Source organism: Hippoglossus stenolepis, chromosome 13 (assembly GCF_022539355.2).
Source record: "Hippoglossus stenolepis isolate QCI-W04-F060 chromosome 13, HSTE1.2, whole genome shotgun sequence".
NCBI classification, from domain to species: Eukaryota; Metazoa; Chordata; class Actinopteri; order Pleuronectiformes; family Pleuronectidae; genus Hippoglossus; species Hippoglossus stenolepis.
Window position 1 is genome coordinate 9,785,779 of NC_061495.1, and position 18,728 is coordinate 9,804,506.

General features: G+C 41.4%; 1 protein-coding gene across 2 annotated transcripts in view; it reads right to left on the reverse strand.

Annotated features, from left to right (window-relative positions):
- Positions 1-11,285: 11,285 nt before the first annotated feature.
- LOC118120013 (receptor tyrosine-protein kinase erbB-4) overlaps positions 11,286-18,728 on the reverse strand; it is a 283,408-nt gene continuing 275,965 nt past the window's right edge. For both annotated transcript variants that reach the window (XM_035174572.2, XM_035174571.2), the window contains exons 27-28: positions 18,544-18,672; positions 11,286-18,318 (exon numbers count right to left, since the gene is read on the reverse strand). In XM_035174572.2, coding sequence (XP_035030463.2) covers positions 17,651-18,318; positions 18,544-18,672 — 797 coding nt within the window. In that variant the 3' untranslated portion in view covers positions 11,286-17,650. The remainder of the gene's footprint in view (positions 18,319-18,543; positions 18,673-18,728) is intronic.

Genomic DNA, 18,728 nt, shown 5'->3' on the forward strand with positions numbered 1-18,728 from the left:
CTGAAATTAATTCAATGATGTGATTTTATTTGACAGCAAGGTGATTTTTCTGCGGCTACCTACAGTTTATGGCCATATGTGTGCGTGTTGGTTTTGTAATTGCTTTGTGCCAGCGGGTGACCTGCTCCACCAAATTTTGACTGTTATCAATCCATTGAATTGACATTATCTACCCATATCTGTCCCAGACATATAGGGCAAGTAGGGACTAACTGGTACCACTAACCTGATAGTCAAATTGGGTGTCTGGTCTGCATTGTATATAACTGTAATGTAAGCATTTTTGGTTTAAAAGGAAGTGGTGAACCATGCCTCTCGCCCAATGTCAGCTAGAATTGGCTCCAGCTTTGTCTGTGACCCTCAGAGGATACGTTGTAGATAAAAGATGGATGGATGATATATTGGCTTGTATTCTTTATATGCTGTCTCCTTTGTGTTAGCAGCTGCTTGGACCCGTGAACTATAAAGGTAAAAACAATTGTCCTTTTGTGCGAGAAAGAAAAGTCAAATTGCATCATGAAGCAAGATGAAGGCAAGGGTGATAACATTCTCCACATGATATCAAGACATAATATGCTTCTTCCTCCAGTGGCAGTAAGCACAATTGTTTTTTAGAGAAATGTGTAGAAGCAATCATCAGCTTTTCTTTCATCTGGGTGTTGAAACATGCAGATAGCCTACAATGGCAATTAGTTTTGACTGCCCACTTTCAAGCGGGACTCTTACTGTGTGCCCCCAATCAAAGTAAACGCAATGATGCTGCACTCAGTGTGGAAGCCGTAGTTTCTGTAAATGACCATGTACTGATTGTCATATTGTCCTTTAAAAACAGAACAAGTTTCCTACGAGCAATGGAAACACAATGGCTATAATCAGGCACGCTTTGATCAAGTATTCTTTCAGACATTTGCAGTCTTGTGCTCATATCAGTGAGATATTGTAAATATGGGGTGAAGAGGATGAAATATCAATTTTAAGGGAGACCATGAAACCGAGAAGAAAAACAAACACATGCACACATACATGAAACGTCTCTTGCCTTTAACTGTTCATCTATTCATCCCACTACAACAAATATAGCACTCAATAAAGTCTTTACCAAGGCCAAATAATTTCCCTAGCAATGTGTTGCTTTCACAATGGTCATTTTGGAACGTAGATGGCAGCATAATCCAAAAATTTAGTCAAATGGTATCACTCTAGTTGGATCCAATGTTAGTGGATAACCATCATTAATTGTTTCATTTAACTTGGAAGGGGAAATGACAAGCAGATTTTGTTTGCGTCCTAATCTCTCTCACAAACACATGCAGCTCTGACTCAGAGTTTGATTGGCCATTGGGAGCAGCAATGGCAGAAATCCTGCTGCGTTGGCGGGCTGTCAAAACATCCATAAAGGTTTTACTGTCCCCTGCAGTCAGACAGACCTTGTCATCACCCCTGTAGTTCCCGCTGTAGCTCTGTTTGTAACATGCATGCAATTCTCCTGAACAAGAGCAGCACAATGGTAAGGAGAAAGAACTACGAGCCGGCCACGCAATGCACAATTTTAAGGTGAAGATGGTCACAGATGAAACTCCCCCGAAGCAGACAGCCACTTGATTTTTTGGCAGAAAAATAAAAGCTGCTTTCCTGCTCTCGCACAAACCTACCTCTGTGCACCGAGCACCAGTGAAGATAATGAGCAACTTTTCAGGACAGCAGGGAATATTGTAGATTAGAAGGGGAACAAGCTGTCTGCCAAAGATGTGGAGAAGCTGATATTTATAAAGAGAAATCTGCCATTGATAGGTTTCTAGAGATGTGAAGCATACTGATCTCTATCCCCCCCCACTCTCTCTCCGTCTGTCCCTCTCTCTGTTACTCTACCCCTCTCTCCATCTCTGTTCTTTTCTCTGTCCCTTTCCCTCTCTTCACATCTCTTTGTCTCTGCTCCTCTCTGCAGTCGTCCCTCCATCTCTGTCCCTCTCTCTGGCACTCCTATTGCCTCTGTCCCAAGTTTGCCCATTGTTCCATCTCCGTTCCTCTCTCTGTCCCTGTCCCTCTCTCCGTCTGTCCCTATGTCTACTTTTCTAAAGGGCAACAACAGCTGCCTCAGCTCCCAAAACAAAAAGCAGCTACTCCGGACTTTATTGTTGAATGTTGCAAATCATGACTCATATCGAGACTGGAGCCTTGATTCTGTTTGCATCAGCCCGATTGTTCTAACTTGATTTGATGTGCACACTTTTATATGAATTTTAATTTTGTAAAAACGTAGTTATTCCACAGCAAAGGTATATTTGTTACTGTAAGCTTTTGGTATTTACATGTTGCCTGCCAATAAATACAGTTTTCAATCCATGATACATTCTCATCTCTTAAATGTAATAATTCATATACTGTGTTGTGACGAATTCTTAAATGAATAATTAATGCTACACAATAAAGCTTTCAGGTCCCAGGATTAATGATCAATATTGGCCTATAATGCTTCAAGTCAACATCTTCACAGCTAAAGTTCGACCAGCAACACACAGTTCAAGTACATTAGCAGTGCTCTGGCAGGATGAAGTCACAAAGACGTCTTATTGCTGAACGGATGTTTCTTCGAGTCAAAATCGAAAATTGAGATGTGCCTTTTTTAACGTGTGAAAGAACACAATTATGGCTCCACTGTAAGACAACAAAGGACTGTCACCAAGCCATTATGTTACACATGAATAGAGCAGCATAATTGCAATGGAGAGTTGACTTTAACAATGACGCCTCCTCACTTTAGACTTTTTGCTTAATTAAAATGCAGCGTTGCCCACAATTGGTCTCATTTATCACACCGCTCACATGTTATTTGTGCATTCAATGAATGGAAGTCATTTAAAAAATCTTGCCTCATTTCCAGTTACTTTTCAGAAATGAGGAAATGCTAGTTGGCCTGCTGCGACTTGATTAATCTTTAACGTGAGTAAAGGGATGCTCTTACACAAAATCGAATTAGCGTCACAATGTGGCTACTTTTGTCTATGTTTGGACAAACTCTCTGCCCAACTCTGTGCTTCATTGGTAATATGGTCATGGATCTACTTAATACTTCAATAATTGGAAAAGCCAAGTCAAAAATGTTGTTTTAGTCCTCACTGCCTCACAGTGCAACAAAGTTAAATGCATCATAATAATGAACCTGAATATAATCTGAGCAAATGGTGGAAAAAAGTTTTTTGAAATGAGGTTGGAACAAACGTTAGACTAGAAATTATATTTAACTGGTGTTATATTTTAACACCAAAAGGGAAAAGAGGAGGGAGCTGCAACACAAAACCTTAACATTATGATTTAGGGGCAGTGACTAAGCATTTTCTACACAGCACTGAATAACTGAATAATACCAAGGAGTATTAGGGCCATGTTGAAGAGAGAAGAAATCTTACATTTCATGAATGAAGTAAAAGTAAAAATAAAAGTAATTTTACCCCCAAAAACTATTGTGAGAATAATGCAACAAAATTATGAGAAAGAAGTCATAGTATTACAAGAAAAAGACGTAAAGACAGAATTTAAGCAGCAGGAGATCCCGTATCAGTTTTTCTCCTTTTGGCTTCAAAATCTTGAACCAGTCTCATCGTGAAACTACGAAACATTTCCTCCTTCACAAAAGAGGCAATTTCCTTCAAGTCTGTGTCTGTGTGGTTCTTTCTTCAGGATAGACTCAGTTTCTTACAAAAGCTTTTCAAAGTCGTTATCTGTGAAACTTATACTAAAATATGACTTAACAACATGCTCCAAATTCCTAATTTCAACACATGCAACAGACTGATTAAATAATTCCCCTCCAAAATGACACGTAGTCTAAAATTACAACTTTATTTTCATGAAATTACGCAGTTCTTTCTTTATTTAACCACTTAATTACAACTTTTTGCTCGTAATATTAAGATTTTATTCTAAAAACATTAACATTTTTGGTTTTTCTTCAACATGTAAGAATTTTGGTGAGAAAGGGATAACACTTTGGCTCTAATATAAGACACAATTTTCTGAAATGTTGGTTTAAAACAAATGGGGGTTGTCTAATATTTCAGGAGTGAGCAATTACATGTTCGTTTATTTCAACAGATATTCTTTTGAATGGAGAGAATAGCAGTGTAACTATGATCTTTTGCAGAGTGTTGCATCATGTGCTCTTTGTAGTCTTAATGTTGGGTGTTGGGGAAGTTTGCCTTCAGGGCTCTCAGCCAGAAGCCTTACTGCCAGAAGTAGTAGTGGGTTTTCAGTTGCTGTTTGATCAAGTTTAGGCAACAAAACTTGGTTAGGTCAAGGAAAAGCTCTCGATTTGGCCCTTTTCACAACATTAACCAGGATTTCTGGCAAAGAGCCTTGAAGGCAAACATCGCCCTGTGTGTGGGCTTGTGAGTGTTTTTGAGTCAGGCTTTAGTGAGTTTTTCAGAGGTAATCAACCTGAAAAGTGTTTCATTAGTCCACTTTAACCCGCAGGATTTCCTGATGGCTGGCGGGGAAATTAATTCATGACAAGTGAAAACGGGTTCATAGCGTCTCCCGACGTCTTCACCGCAGAAATTAACCAGGGAGAAAACCTGTCAAATGGCCAAGAACAACATCTGTCACAGAAGATGAGCTCAAAAAGGCTGAAGTGTGAAAAAATGTTCACTGTCAGAGAAAATAATAATGTGAGAGCGATGAGAGTGAGAGACGAATCGACTCGCCACAGTATTCCAGTCAGCTGACTCGTGGCTACTCTGAGCCGTGTGAAGACATTTCACCCAACTGCAAATCTGGTAAACAGCCAAACGGCATTTTTGAGAAGGTTAGGCGAGGATGAGAAAATTGTATTTTAAATCCATTCACAACAAGTGTTGTTTTGTATGTTCATCAATATACTTTCCGTCTTGCTAATTGCAGTGTGTTCTGTAAAAAACAAACACTGTGCTGTCAGTCATATTCATTTTCCAAACCTTATGTGAAATGCATTTATTTACAATGCATGATGCCCAAACAGCTCATAAAGACCTTTGACCTTTTTGGTACTTTGTTATTTTATCCTATTATTCTATATATTATTGTTTTGTGAGGTCACACCGACCTTAACCCTTGACCACCACATCTGTAACCACATCTATTAGTTAATCCTGAAGTCAAAGTGGACATATGAAATTCCCTAAAGGCAATCCTGAGATGTCACGTTTACTAGAATGGGATGAAGAAGACACCGCTGGTCATGTCTGTGACTGATGAAGATTCAGAATGTTTGTCCTGGATTGAGGTTTACAAAAGAGAAGTTTTCATAAGTCAACATAAAGCCTAAAATGATGAATGGTAGATGTAAGCAGATTTAGTCAGAGCAGCAATCAACAAACAAGATCCTCCAATAAGACGAAATATTTTTCGACCAGTTTACATGAAGCAGAATTAAAAAATCTTGCAAAACCACAAGATTTCTCCTAAAGTAACAGGTAGTAATTATAGACTTGGTTGTTCCACAGTGGGGAGGGGTTTTCCATTGGTGGTTCACATATTAATTTTACTGTCTGACTGGTAGATGAGATTTCAAACCGATCCCTCCTCTGTGGGTGTTTCTGATGGTTTCTCAGACTTTCAAAACCTTTCCAGGAAAGAGAGGAGATTAAATTCCACTTACAATTTCATTTCTGAAGCGCTGATGTGAGCGGAGCATTAGAAGGTGGCACATGGACCTAAGTCAGGAATAACTGGCTCTGCCACACACACACACACACACACACACACACACACACACAGACACCTTGTCCCCAAAGAAACATTTAGTCATCGTAATATCACTTTCATTATTGGAAGTGAAGGGATATATAAATGAGTTGTAATGACCACTTCCTCATTAGAATGCCAAAGCAGTTTGAGTGGGAGCCTCCCAGTGTGAAAAGTCCCTTGCCTAACAAAGCGAGTGATAAACACTAAATGCCGAACAGCTCATATTCAACAGTAATCAGACGAGCTGTATTTCACAAGCACTATGCAAATGACCATTGAGATTGCCTTATTAATCTTAATATGTGTGTTGTCAACCACTACTTAGTGAAATGCCGGACAGTTTTAGATCTTCCCAAGCTTGAAATGACAATATTTGAGTGTCGCCAAAATGAAGTAGCTTGTGCAAATCTTTCATAAGCGCTGATTAAATTCTAATGTGCCCAATAAATCATTAAACTTAAATGGGTTGAGGATAGTTTGATTTATGTTGTGAAACTACTTAATCATTCTGCGTCTTGATATAATTGTGCAGAACTGGTTGTACACTTTGCCTCTGGAATCATTAGGGTGAAGAAGAGAATGTGATATGATCCTGCTCTGAAAACCAGGTTCCAGCGTTCCAGAGAGCTGCACAATATGTAACCCAGCTATTGCCAGCTCATCATGAATTTATTCCTCAGAGCTCAGGTAATCATGAAAAAACATTTTCATGATGTAAAATACACCTCTGTGTGTGTGTGTGTGTGTGTGACATTGTTATTGTAATTACAAATTCTACTCTTATTGTGATTATTGCAATGTTTCCATATTATACAACATATGTCTGCATAAACCATGCACCATCTCTGTCCAGTACTCTTTGTATATGTAATATTATGTTAATCATACTTATGTTATTTATTGTTATATGGCTAAACAATATGCTCACAGTATCAGAGGACACAAGTTTACGTTCATTAAAATCATTAACATGAGGTTGCCATCTGCAGCACAAATTCATTATTTAGTGTTAAGTCGAAAGCAAAAAAGTAATTCAATAAATATAAATACATACGATTAACATTATGTAGGAAAGATAGTTTAACAAAAAACTGTTAAACTACAAAAGAATGGAGCAGCTCATAGCAGGCCATCTTTGACAGAACAACTGAACTGAACTGTCCTTTGGTGGAGGGTGACACCGGGATGGTGGTGGTGGTGTTGGTGGTGGTGGTTGCCCTGGAGACATGGAGCACTGAGGAGGACGAGAAGGGCTGGACCTGAAGTACCATGACTGTGATGATGACACTGGAGAAACTACCAAGCGCTGCTCAGTGAGAAAGTGATCTCAGTCTCATTGTGGAATTTCACTTCCCTCAATAATTTAACATAAATAATGATTTTACAGTTCGTCGTAAATAAGCTCTCTCTCCCACTACCTGTGACCCTGTGCCTCGCAGAGCCAGATTTATATACTGCAGTGTCTGCATCACATTGGCACGGCTGCTTTGAGTCACTGCTTCTATAGGAGGGGGGGAGAAAGTATTATCAGCCTAGAGTCTCAGTTGGTGTACAAACTAGATAACAAACATATGTGCACATCCATGACACATAGATCTATGTTTATTTACAATAACCAGACTACATTTTAGCTTAAACAAGTGGAAATAAACTTAATTGCCAGAAACAGAGAAATAATGAGCAGATGTTTACAGCTTAGTCACAAGGTATAGACATTATAATTGTGTTCTTTCCTTGATCCTGATTGGGATATAAATGAAACTGTATCCTGCCGGGAGCCTTAGCTAGGGTATAAGTGCAAGGTGAACAATATGTATTTTTCTTAAAAAAAGCTTTTTTTAATGCATGTTTCTTTGAAATTAAGTTTTCAGGTTTAATTTGCTATAGTTTGTGTTCAGGTGCTAAAGTATTACAGATAACAGTTCAACCTAGACTGAATCTTCAACTAATCAATATCTGTGAAATTAATATACAATAAATTTGTTGCCGCATCACAACCATCATCTCAACTGAAAGACAGGAAACATTCAAACGGTGTTAAAGGGAAAGTTCACTCATTATCTACTCACCACTATGCCGATGGAGGGGTGGGTGAATTGTTTGAGTTCACAAAACACTTGAGGAGTGTTACTTCAGGGTTAAACAGTGTAGCAGCCATGTAGCAGCTATGTAATAAAACAACAGAACAAATATAATATATAATACAATTCCTCCATACTGCTCGTGTGGTGTCATCCAAGTCTCTGACTGCCCCGACATTCATATTCGACACGAAACGAGAGCATTTACACCAAGTTTTTAGCCTAAAAGTCCACAACCAGAAGTAGCGATGCTAGTGGACGTAGCCATGCTAACGTGCACCATGCAGTTGTGGTCGTGGAGTTGCAGTGTCAGTCTCAGCTGTCAATCATCATATTTTAGCCCATTTTTATAGCATCAAATTGATAATAAAATCAAACTTATCAGAAAAATGTACACTTGGACTCACATTAGTGCAATAACAACTACCTTACATAACATAACATAAACCATCTGATTTATTAAACGGGTATTTTTGTTTGGTCCATGTCCCATCTGCCAACATGTACAGGGCCTGGCTTCATACTACCGCCGCGTCGTTTGAGACTTTGCCACCATCACCAGCCCACTTCACCGGCTGACCGAAAAGGGACAGCCATTCAACTGGGATGACGCCTGTGCTGCAGCCTTCACCCGACCAAAGGCAACCCTCACTGAAGCCCCAGTCTTGGCCTACCCCGATGCCCAAAAGCCTTTCATCGTGGACACTGATGCCAGTAATGTGGGGATCGGGGCTGTCCTTTCCCAGGAGGTAGGAGATAGGAAGTTTTACTTCAGTCGCGCCCTGAGCCGGGCAGAGAGGAACTACTGTGTCACACGTCGCGAGTTGCTGGCTGTTGTCCTGGCCCTACGGCAATTCCAGCCATACCTGCATGGCAGCCGTTTTCTCCTCCGCACTGATCATCCTCACTCACCTGGCTCATGAACTTTAAAAACCCTGAAGGTCAAGTGGCCCGCTGGCTGGAGGCCCTCCCGGAGGATGACTTCTACATCCAGCATCGATCCGGAAGACATCATGGCAATTCTGACTCACTCAAGGCGCCCCTGTGCAGCACTCGAGTTCCGTAACTGCCAGCGGCAGGAGGAGAGAGGTCAGGTGGCAACTGTCCAGACCACCAGCAAAGAGGAGGGGTGGCTCCCCTTGATCACAACTGAGGCAACAGCAGGAGACAGACGTCACTGTTCATGTGAGAAGTGTTCACATTTATGTTAAATAAATCATTCAGCTTGCTGTCGTGCCGTGTATGGGATGCAAGTAAACTGTTGGAAGAAAGTTCTCTGTACAAGCCTCTTCAGTCTCACACGAGCTCCCCACAATATTTAGAGAATTGGGCCATTACCCTCCTGGCCCCACCCCTGGATCTGCCCTTGGAGGTAATTAATCTGCAATGCATCCTGGGTGACCGGGCCCCAGACTGAGCAGCTCCAGTCTTACTTTGGTTGTCTAATCTGTGGACAATCCACTAACTGCAGAGGCCATGTGAAATACTGGCAGCATGTCAGGGCACAGTATCAGGGAACATTTATGTCTGCACTGTAAGGAACCAGATTCTCATAGAATCAATCAGGATTTATTGCTGGGTTGTCTACATGTTGTAGATGATGCTTTGTATGCGTGTGTATGCATGTGTGCGTGAACTCCTGGAGAGTTTGTAGCCTCTGGAGACAGACAGCCTGTGAAGAGAATCCAATATGTTGTTCCATAATGAAAGCTCTCAAGGGGAATTGCAACACTGCTTAGTGGGCTTTGAACAGTCCATTCAATCACAGGCTGACAACATGCTGGGATTTAGAGGCAGCCGCCCTCACTGCTGGCTCTCTGAGTAAAAGAGATAGCAATGCCAGGACAGTGGGAACGGGAACAAGTTTTAGAGCTCCGGTGTTGCACTTTACTGTAATTTTAAATTCTAACATTAATGACTGCATCAGGCGATTGGACCTGATTGGCTGAAACTGTTGCACAACGTGTACCTGTATGCTCTAGCGAAAAACATCCTCAGCATGCACTCATCTTTGTTGAAGGTTTTACAGCTTAGTTGCTGTGACAACTGGTTCACTAACCCGGAAAGACAGGAAAAAGTAGAGAACAGTGTGTACATGACTCCAAAGATGTGGAAAAATAAATACATCAAGCGAAACTGCAGGTCCCTCAAACCTCTGCCTTTAGAAGGGTTGACGTCAGCACATATTCAAATAGCCCACATGGAAACATGTTGACAGTGAAGTTGTTTTGGCTTCTGCCGTGGTGTCGTGGTAAAGATTGATGCACCGTCAAATACAGCCTTCACTTTTATTTTCCGTGAAGCGTCAGTCAATCGATTCACCGAAAGACATTTAAGATAATTTACATTCATCTTCGCCGATCATCCCTCAAATCAGGTAGAAATCCATACACTTCGTCAAAGGGGGGCTGCCATGTGAGAGTGAGAAGGGAGGCAGTGACAGATTGTTTCGATCACACTCTATTACCATCTTAAGGCAAGTGATTTGACTTTGCATGGGGCAAAGGCTCCAGTGCCGATCTCGTTATTGGATTTTCTATGATAATGCCATAAAATGTCATCAGCTGGAAAAGAGTTGCATCTATCATGCACGAGCAAGTGTCACAAGTAATGACACTTGATTATTGGTGCTCCGTTGGGATTTTCCTGCAAGTGCACAAGTTTGTGTGAGTGTGTGGAGAGAGAGAAGAGAGAGAGAGAGAGAGAGAGCAAGCAGATTTTAATGTGAAAAAAAAATGGCCTGAGGAGCAGAGGTTGTGGTAGAAGAGTGAAGCTGCTGTCTGACTCCTTTTCTCTTTCTAACCTGAAGGCACAATGTGGCTGAACGGTGAGAGATGTCTTCAGTCCGCGCAGACCTCATCTCGGAGGAATGAAGATGTCATGCTGTGACTACAGGCTACACGACACTGCCATGTCTGTGGCTGCACTGCTTGAGAGCGGCCTGACATTTGATGCAAGGGGGTGTAAAGGACCCTCAAAACTATGAGGGCTGTATTGAAGTAGCACTGGATCCCGTCTAGAGGGGGATAATGACGGACGGCCACAATGAGGCCAATCAAATGACATATGGGCACCTCGAATTTCCCACTTCTGCTATATTCCTGCAAAACTACAAACAAATGTGAGTCAAGAAATGATGGGCGCATTTTTTACTCTGACAAGGAGGTTGTGTTTTCGCTTCTCTGTAGGTTAGTTGTCAGCAGGATTACGCAAAAACTATTGAAAAGATTTCCACAAAAAAGGGCAGAAGGATGGAATGTAGGCCAAGAAAGATCCCATTCAAATTTGGTGTGGATTTTGGATCTTGATGAAAAAAAAAATCGGCCATATTTAGGGGACTCATTTCTAGTGTGTGCAATTTGGTGCAGATCCAAATAAAAATTAGGTTCATATCGGGGGGATACCCCAGTGTAGTTGGGTTTTACCACTTCACAATAAGACAACACTTACAGCAATCAAAAGAACAAATGATCACAATACAGCTTTAAATATTGACTGATCTTTATTCATATTGAATTAAAAATATAGTTTTGACAGATTCATGTAACAAAAGAGAGGGAATACGTATTTACTTGTTCTAGTTTGGGAACTGTGTCAATTAACCAGTGAAAAGGGACACTTTAAACTGGTAATATGCGACAAGGTATGGTCTATAAAACTTCTCAATCATTCTCATGGAACAATTATGACTTTTTTCAATGACAGAAGAAAGTATCTTCTTCCAAACTTCAATGTACTTTTAAACAGATTCAATGACTTTTGAGGAGCTTGCTAAAAATGACCTCTTTACACTGTAAATGTAAATCCTGGATATTTGAAAACAACACAAGTGCCACCAAAACCATCAAATGCAATGCAACACTTTATAATGGTGAGTGTACAACAGGGCTATAGTATTCTGTAGGTGATAAGCAGTGTATAAAAGTTATGACAACATTTAATTAATCCAAAGTCGATACCGTTTAAAATCTTTACGTTTGAAAATGAAACTGCAGTATTCACAAAACCTTTATTCGTCCGACTCAATTCCTGCATAAACAAAACAAGTTGTGCTTGTGTGACTCGCAATTGAAATATGTAATACACCAGAGAGCATAATCCAATTGTCAAATTGTGCATCAGTTTGCTACAATGCCAGAATGAAAATAACTCACCCTGATGATTTTGGTGTCATGAAAAATGGCCCAAGATCCCATTTTGACAATATTAGCTTCCTGTAGAAATGTGACTTCTAGAAAAGAGTGAACATTTAAATCCTAATGGGGCCGGAGCAGTTCCTTTCTGTACAATTTCTGTGATTCAAAGGATCAGTCCGGCCCAGACAAAGTGTCTCCCATTGCTTTTCTCAAACGTCAATAACTCACTCTCAGAGCTGCAACATGATATTGTTACACCATTCAATCAGTATTGCCATAAATGGATGAAGAGCTGAATATCATCTGAAAGTAAAAAATGACGGTGCTCAGTGGAAGTCGAAATTAAAACTAACCCCCCCAAAAATGTACCATAGGTCCTCAAAACTCACAAAGTGGTACCGGTGGATTACAGTATTACATTTTTTTTTAGACTGATTAGAAATTTAATATTTATTATTTTTGCGACAGCTTCTTAAGAGTGTACAAAATCTTTAAAAAATCTCAAGAGGTGGATAATACTGAAACAAGCATGGAGGGTAGTTTGGGCATAATACACCCTGTGGAAAAAATAAAGCGAGAAAAAAAGAAATTCACTCCCTATAAAAGTGAACAAGAGCAGAGATTTAAAACACACTATCCACCAAGTTGTGCTGAAAACACAATCACACAATCACAGGTAAAATGGTGGTGTGAAAGGGGGGGGGGGTTGACAAGAGACCCTGCAAGCGTTTTTAAAGTTCACTCCTCAAATTACATTTTACAGAATATATATGTATATATATATACTGTATATATATTTATATACATACAGGAAAGATATCCCCAAAAGTAACAAAAAATACAGTAAACACTCAAAATACAATGAGGCAAGGAGAGAAAGAAACAAAGGAACAAAGAAATTGCTTCAGCTGGAGAAAAGGAGCATCATTGTTCTATTTACAGATACACGGGCCACTTTTTTTTTTTTTAAACCTACCTAGAAAAATACTATCCGCTTTTTTATTTATTCATTTTTCATTTATTTTAACAATGGTAAAACTGTTGAGCGGCCTATTATCTGCATGTCTTTGTGGTTTGGTTAAAAGACAATTAGTATTTCCATTTTTACAGTTTTACCATCAATTCCATACATAGCAAACTGTGCTTACTCAACCACTGTCACATTTCCCTTTCACGGCGTTATGTAGAATATACACATCAGAAACAGTAAAATCTGAACATGACAGCCACACACAGTTTGACTCCATTACAATGGTAGAATATGTGTTTGTCAGCTGCTTTATGTGCGATTGGTTTGATGACGCATTTAACGAAATGATGTGTTGGCGTGGAAGAAGTTCTCTGATATGCAACATGTGTTCGTCCGACACAATAAGAGCATTTAGACGTCAGCTGGATGGAGTTTATGCTGTGAAAACATGTCCTTGTGATATTAATAAGAAAAGAATGGAAAAAAGAGAAATAGAGCAATAAAACAAATTTAAGAGAAGTCTGCCTTTGCTTTGGGGGAACACGAGAGGTTTGTCATTTACAGTCGTCAGTTTCCCTCAGCGAGTCAGTGGTCAGGAGGTCAACGTCAACTCGTAAAATTGACTTGATGTATTGACTTTTTCCTTTGACAATCATATCATATTTACTAACCAATGTAAAAGTCATTGCAAGGTGTAGATACTTCTGAATTGTACTGTAACGTTAGTAAAGGTGAAATCTGTCCCATTTGGCCACCCGTATTGTAAGGTAACGTAAGGTGTTGATGAGGAGCTTCAGTTTTGGTCTTTGTAAATCTTTTCTCATTTGGCAACGATATGAAAGGTTCAGCCTGGACTCGAGTTCCTCTGAAGGGCAAACATCCGGCCCCTTATATGTGGACGCTGCTGGCAACTGCTTGACAGACGAAAGATGACACCTTCAAACTGCATATCAAAAAATTTACAACGAGACCCTTAAGAGCAGGGAGGAAAGTAATAGGAAAAAACTTTACACAGCATTTACAATATATATGATCGCATTTGCTTAAAATAAGAAGAAAAGCAGATGCAAAAAAATAAATAGAACATTTACTATAAGGCCGATTTTCTGGGTGAGTCAGTATTTATAGTTATTGTGCTATTTAAATATCTTCTGTACTGAGGCTTTTACACAGTAACTTTATATATTTTCACGTGAAATCATAACTTATGTTTTAGACCAACATAACTTCCAGTTAAGTTCTGGTCTTTGCTCCAAACGTAGCTGCTTTTCAGGTTCTTCAGTGTTTCAGCTGCAGAACAGTGTTTTTGCTACATACAACTCCACAGTCACCTCCAACGACAAAGAGAGAAAGAACGGCAGTCAGCTCTGGTCTCCTCTGCCAGTTACAGTGTACTTGCACATTCTCCCCTGCTAGCTTCTGTAACATTGATACATTGGCCGGGTAACATTTCTGGAATGCTAATACCTCGGTTTTAAACTTGCCGCAGTATTACAGCCTATTGCCTGTCGTTCGGGGTTTCTCAGCCGCTGCAGTGGGTGAGATGTTGGGTAACATGATTTCCCCACAGGACAAGTGAAAGTGGATGAATTAGCATTCAGAAAGCTGAAAGCCCCCTTGTGATGCCTGCCGGCTGACAGTGCCAGCAGGTTTTCCCCTCCAGAAGATTGGCTCTATTTTTCCACAGAGATCCATTACGCAGCCCTTTTGGTGACTCTCCACTGCTGTCATTGCACTTAAACACACAGCCAGTACAGTAGGGTACATGTGTTACAACTAATACCTCGTGGGTGATGGCAAAAGCACATAACTGGATTCCAACTCTAACCACAGAGGACATACTCAATACACAGATTTGCGTAAATAATTTATAAGAGGAAGCTTAATCAAGTAAAAACTTAAATCAAGTCAAAATCTTTCAAAGTGTGATCTAGCACAGCTAAATGAGGTCGGTAACAGAGCAATGTCAATGTTTGAGTGATACTTAAAACTGATGTGACGGCTGCCTGTTTAAACGCTGCACCCCACCCACCTGTAAAATTCAACTTTTTTTCTTTTTTATAATTGCAAATTTCATCAGCCCATCTACTGTGGTATTATGGCACTAACTAGCCCCCCCCTTTATCCTTTGATTTCAATTGGTCTGACATCCCTTTATGATGTGGCAACTTGTGCCTCAGCTGGAGCTCAGCTGGATGATTATTATTTCCCATAAAACCTGAGAGGGATAGAAAACACTGTGCCAGGGTAACATCTGTGTTTGGGATAGTAAGTCGTCAGAGCCGTCTGTCCGAGTCTCTCCTCTACCTGGTTGTTTCCACTGCAGCGGCACGAGGTTGTGAGTTTGACACAAATAGAAATGTCGGATCCAGTGTTTGTGGAGCTAAACCCATCTAAGGGACTTGTAGAAAATGTATTCTTAATCACTGGACTGCTGAAAATCAATGTATTTATTGATGAAAAAGTCCTGTAAGTCTACTGTGTCCATAAAAGTCCACTAAAGTACAATTTTCAATGGATATCTAACTTGTCGTTAACGGTATTGAAAACCTCACTCTCTACCCTGTTCTCTACCCTGTTACAGTGTTCTATCATCATGTGGCCCAACTCTATTAGTAATATGATTTTCATTAGAGGTTATGGATATGCCCTTTCATGGTAAAATGCCTAACGAAGAAGATGAAGTGAGAACTCAATGAAACCATTGCAAATCATAATTGCAACATGGTGAAATAAATTAAGAGCATGGATAACAGCAAAGTCATTTGGCTGTGCCAGAGCATCAAGTTCTATCACATGATCTAAATCAGGCCTCGATCAGGCGATGACGTTTCCATCAGAGCTTACTGGGTCTTCTGGCAGTTTTGTATGAGTACAGCAAGCTAGAGCCATCAGTGGAATCAGCGATCACAATCTATTTTTCCAATTTTCAAAGTGTTCCATGGACAAAATTTGTAGGAAGCCTTTGCAAGACAGTTGTGACGCTCGTGAACTACCTGAACCTTCCGAGACAGAGCAAGGCCCTGTAGTCGTGCAGTGTGGTCAAAGATAACTTTCTGTTTCTGTGACGTACAATAGTATGAACACAGAGAGGTGAAAGAAAAGAAAAAAACTCTTAGCCTCATCATTTCGTCTACTTAAATATATTTCCCGACACAGCTCGCTCCACAGATTGTGGACTGCGTCTGACTGGTAATGGCGTATTTACAGCTCTGCAGGGTTGGCCTCTCTGCCATCTCCACTGTGCTCTGGCTGGGTGTCTGTGCTGTTTATCCTGCACTTCATTATTCACATCCACCGTAAGACTAGGTGACAAAGTAAACAGATCCCTGATGTCTACAAAAAAAAGAAAAGAGAAAAAAAAGACACACAAAACACCACGCATACTCTGCTCCTCTTAAATCTCTCTCTCTGGGCCTGTTTGAACGTTCTTCACAATCCTGCTCCTTGTCCAGTTAGAAACAGTTCCTCCATTCCCAGGCACCAGTTCCATTGAAGCGTAAATCCTAGTGCTGCAGTAACTATAAGTCATGTCAGTCACGATGCTGCTTACAATGATCTTACCACGAAGGTATTTTCGAACTGGTCCGGTTTGCTGGCTCGTTGTCGGTGAAGGAGAACCGGAGGGATCTCAGGGTAGGGGAAGCTGCGGGTCATCCTCTGAGCGATCAACCTTTAAAATCCCTCCCCAGCCGTGCCAGTAATCTGTTGAATGCTTTCCTCCAAGCACTGGGTGAATATCACAGCTTTCCATAAGAAAGTGGCGACATTTACTTTTTCCTGTTGAGCTGTTTCTGCACCGTGACGCCGACTGCCATTACCGACACTCTCTCCCCGCACGAGGTCAACTGAGCCGCTCCTCTCCTGAATATTTCAACAGGCTTTATCTGTTGCTGTGTATGTATTTACGTATATGAATTAATGTGTGGTTATTACTGGTGTGTCAAAGCTGCAGGCATATTAACATGTTGCAGGTTGGATATGAGCTGTGTGTGATGAATGTTTGAAATCCATTACTGCTGCAGCGACATGTAAAACATGTCAAAAGTCAAAGAAGCATGAGCGCAGGCATGGAAGCAACATCTGGGCTCTTAAGTGTGACTGAAGATTTGCTGGTAGGTCACGACATGACTCCATGTGCATGTGTCATTTGACAGATTGCACACATGCAATAGCAATGTGTGCAATCTGCAATATGTATATCTAGCTGTGTGGAAAATGAGGTAAAAGAACGTGGTGAAATGGGGAATGGTAATTTATTGGCACGTAAACAAAAAGTAATCATAAGTCATGTAAATTCATGGCAATAATCCTCTTTGGGCTATCCTCTGTTTGTTTCTCCCTTTCTCATTCTATCATGCATCTAATTTCAACCTTTGATTGTGTTGTTTCTGTGCCTCACGTTTATTAAAAAATGCCGGGACAGCTCGCGCCAGAACAGAACCCACCTCGGGAGAGCTGTCTACTCGCTCTAGGGGACAAGGATGAGGTTAAAAAATATAGTCTGAGTGTCAAGTGAGGCCGTCGATGACTGTTATTGTGGTCCTGTCAAGAATAGGCCGAACCATAGAGTGAGAATAAAAGACTTGCAATCAGATATAACACAGAGAAGTGTTCGGGGAGGGTGCAAGGAAAGCCCAGGTTGACAAGTACTCTGAGGAAACGAAAGGACCGTTCACAGTCCATTTATCTCCTTTCTTAACCCTCTATTCATGCCTCCATTGTACGACAGCGCGGGGTCACTACACTACAGTGTTCCTCTGTCTGTACGGAGGGGGCGGCAGCACGTTGCCAGCTTTCATAGCAGCCTCGGACAAATATTCCTGGTTTTCAGCCACAGCGGGGCGAATGCGTCCGTTCTGCCGGTAGAAAAAGCGCGTGCTGCAGTCCTGCAGGTACTCGGGGTTGTGCAGTGTGGATTTTGGGGGGAGACTGTGCTGCCAGTATTCGGGATTGTCAAAAGTGGCCTTCTTGCCTTTCTTATCAAACATGATGGTGCCGCTGGTGATGCCTGAGTGCAGGGCGTGTCCTGAATGCCCCGGGTGCAGGGTGTGTGATGGATATGCCGGGTGGGGGATGTGGCCGGGAGGGACCCCATATCCAGCGGAGGAGACGGTGTGGCTTGATGTCGACGGGTTGACCGTCTGCGATACTGACTGGGCAGCGGAGAACCCGGGCCCAGAGATGGAGACTGCGCCGGCCAATCCGTTCTTGTCCCCGGGGTTGAGGAGGGTATTCAGGTACAGCGGCTCATTGATGTACTCATCGCTGTGGGCGGACTGGCTCTTGGAGGCAGCGGCAGCTCCAGCCATGTGCAGGGTGTGGCAGCCTGCTCCATCGACCACTGCATGGGCATCGCCGTTCCTCCGGCGTGTGACGAAGGGGTTTTCCTCGACAGGGTTGAGATATTCTAGAAACAAAAACAGGGGACAAAACGATCAGCTCAGATCATTTCATCTCATTTGAAGCCACTAAAAAGTCAAATACTGCAACACGACAATAATAGAATATAACGTCTGCATTCAAATGATCCTTGGGTTAACAGTTCAGGAATCAAAGTGCAATATGTAAAAGAAATAAGGGGCTACTCTCCTCCAGCCAAACATCTGGTCGTTCTCAAAACTGTCAAACGAACCTGAGTTGTTCTTGTCTCTCATGGCAGTCATGTATCCATCCTGGTCCTTTTCTCCTTTTGTCCCTCGTTCTGCTAAGAGACCAGTTGGATCTGCACTGTAACGCTGTCCACCGCTGTCCTCGCCTCCAACTTGTGAAGAGAAAAGAAAGAAAGGAGGCAAGAAATGAATTATGGTCCGTTATAAA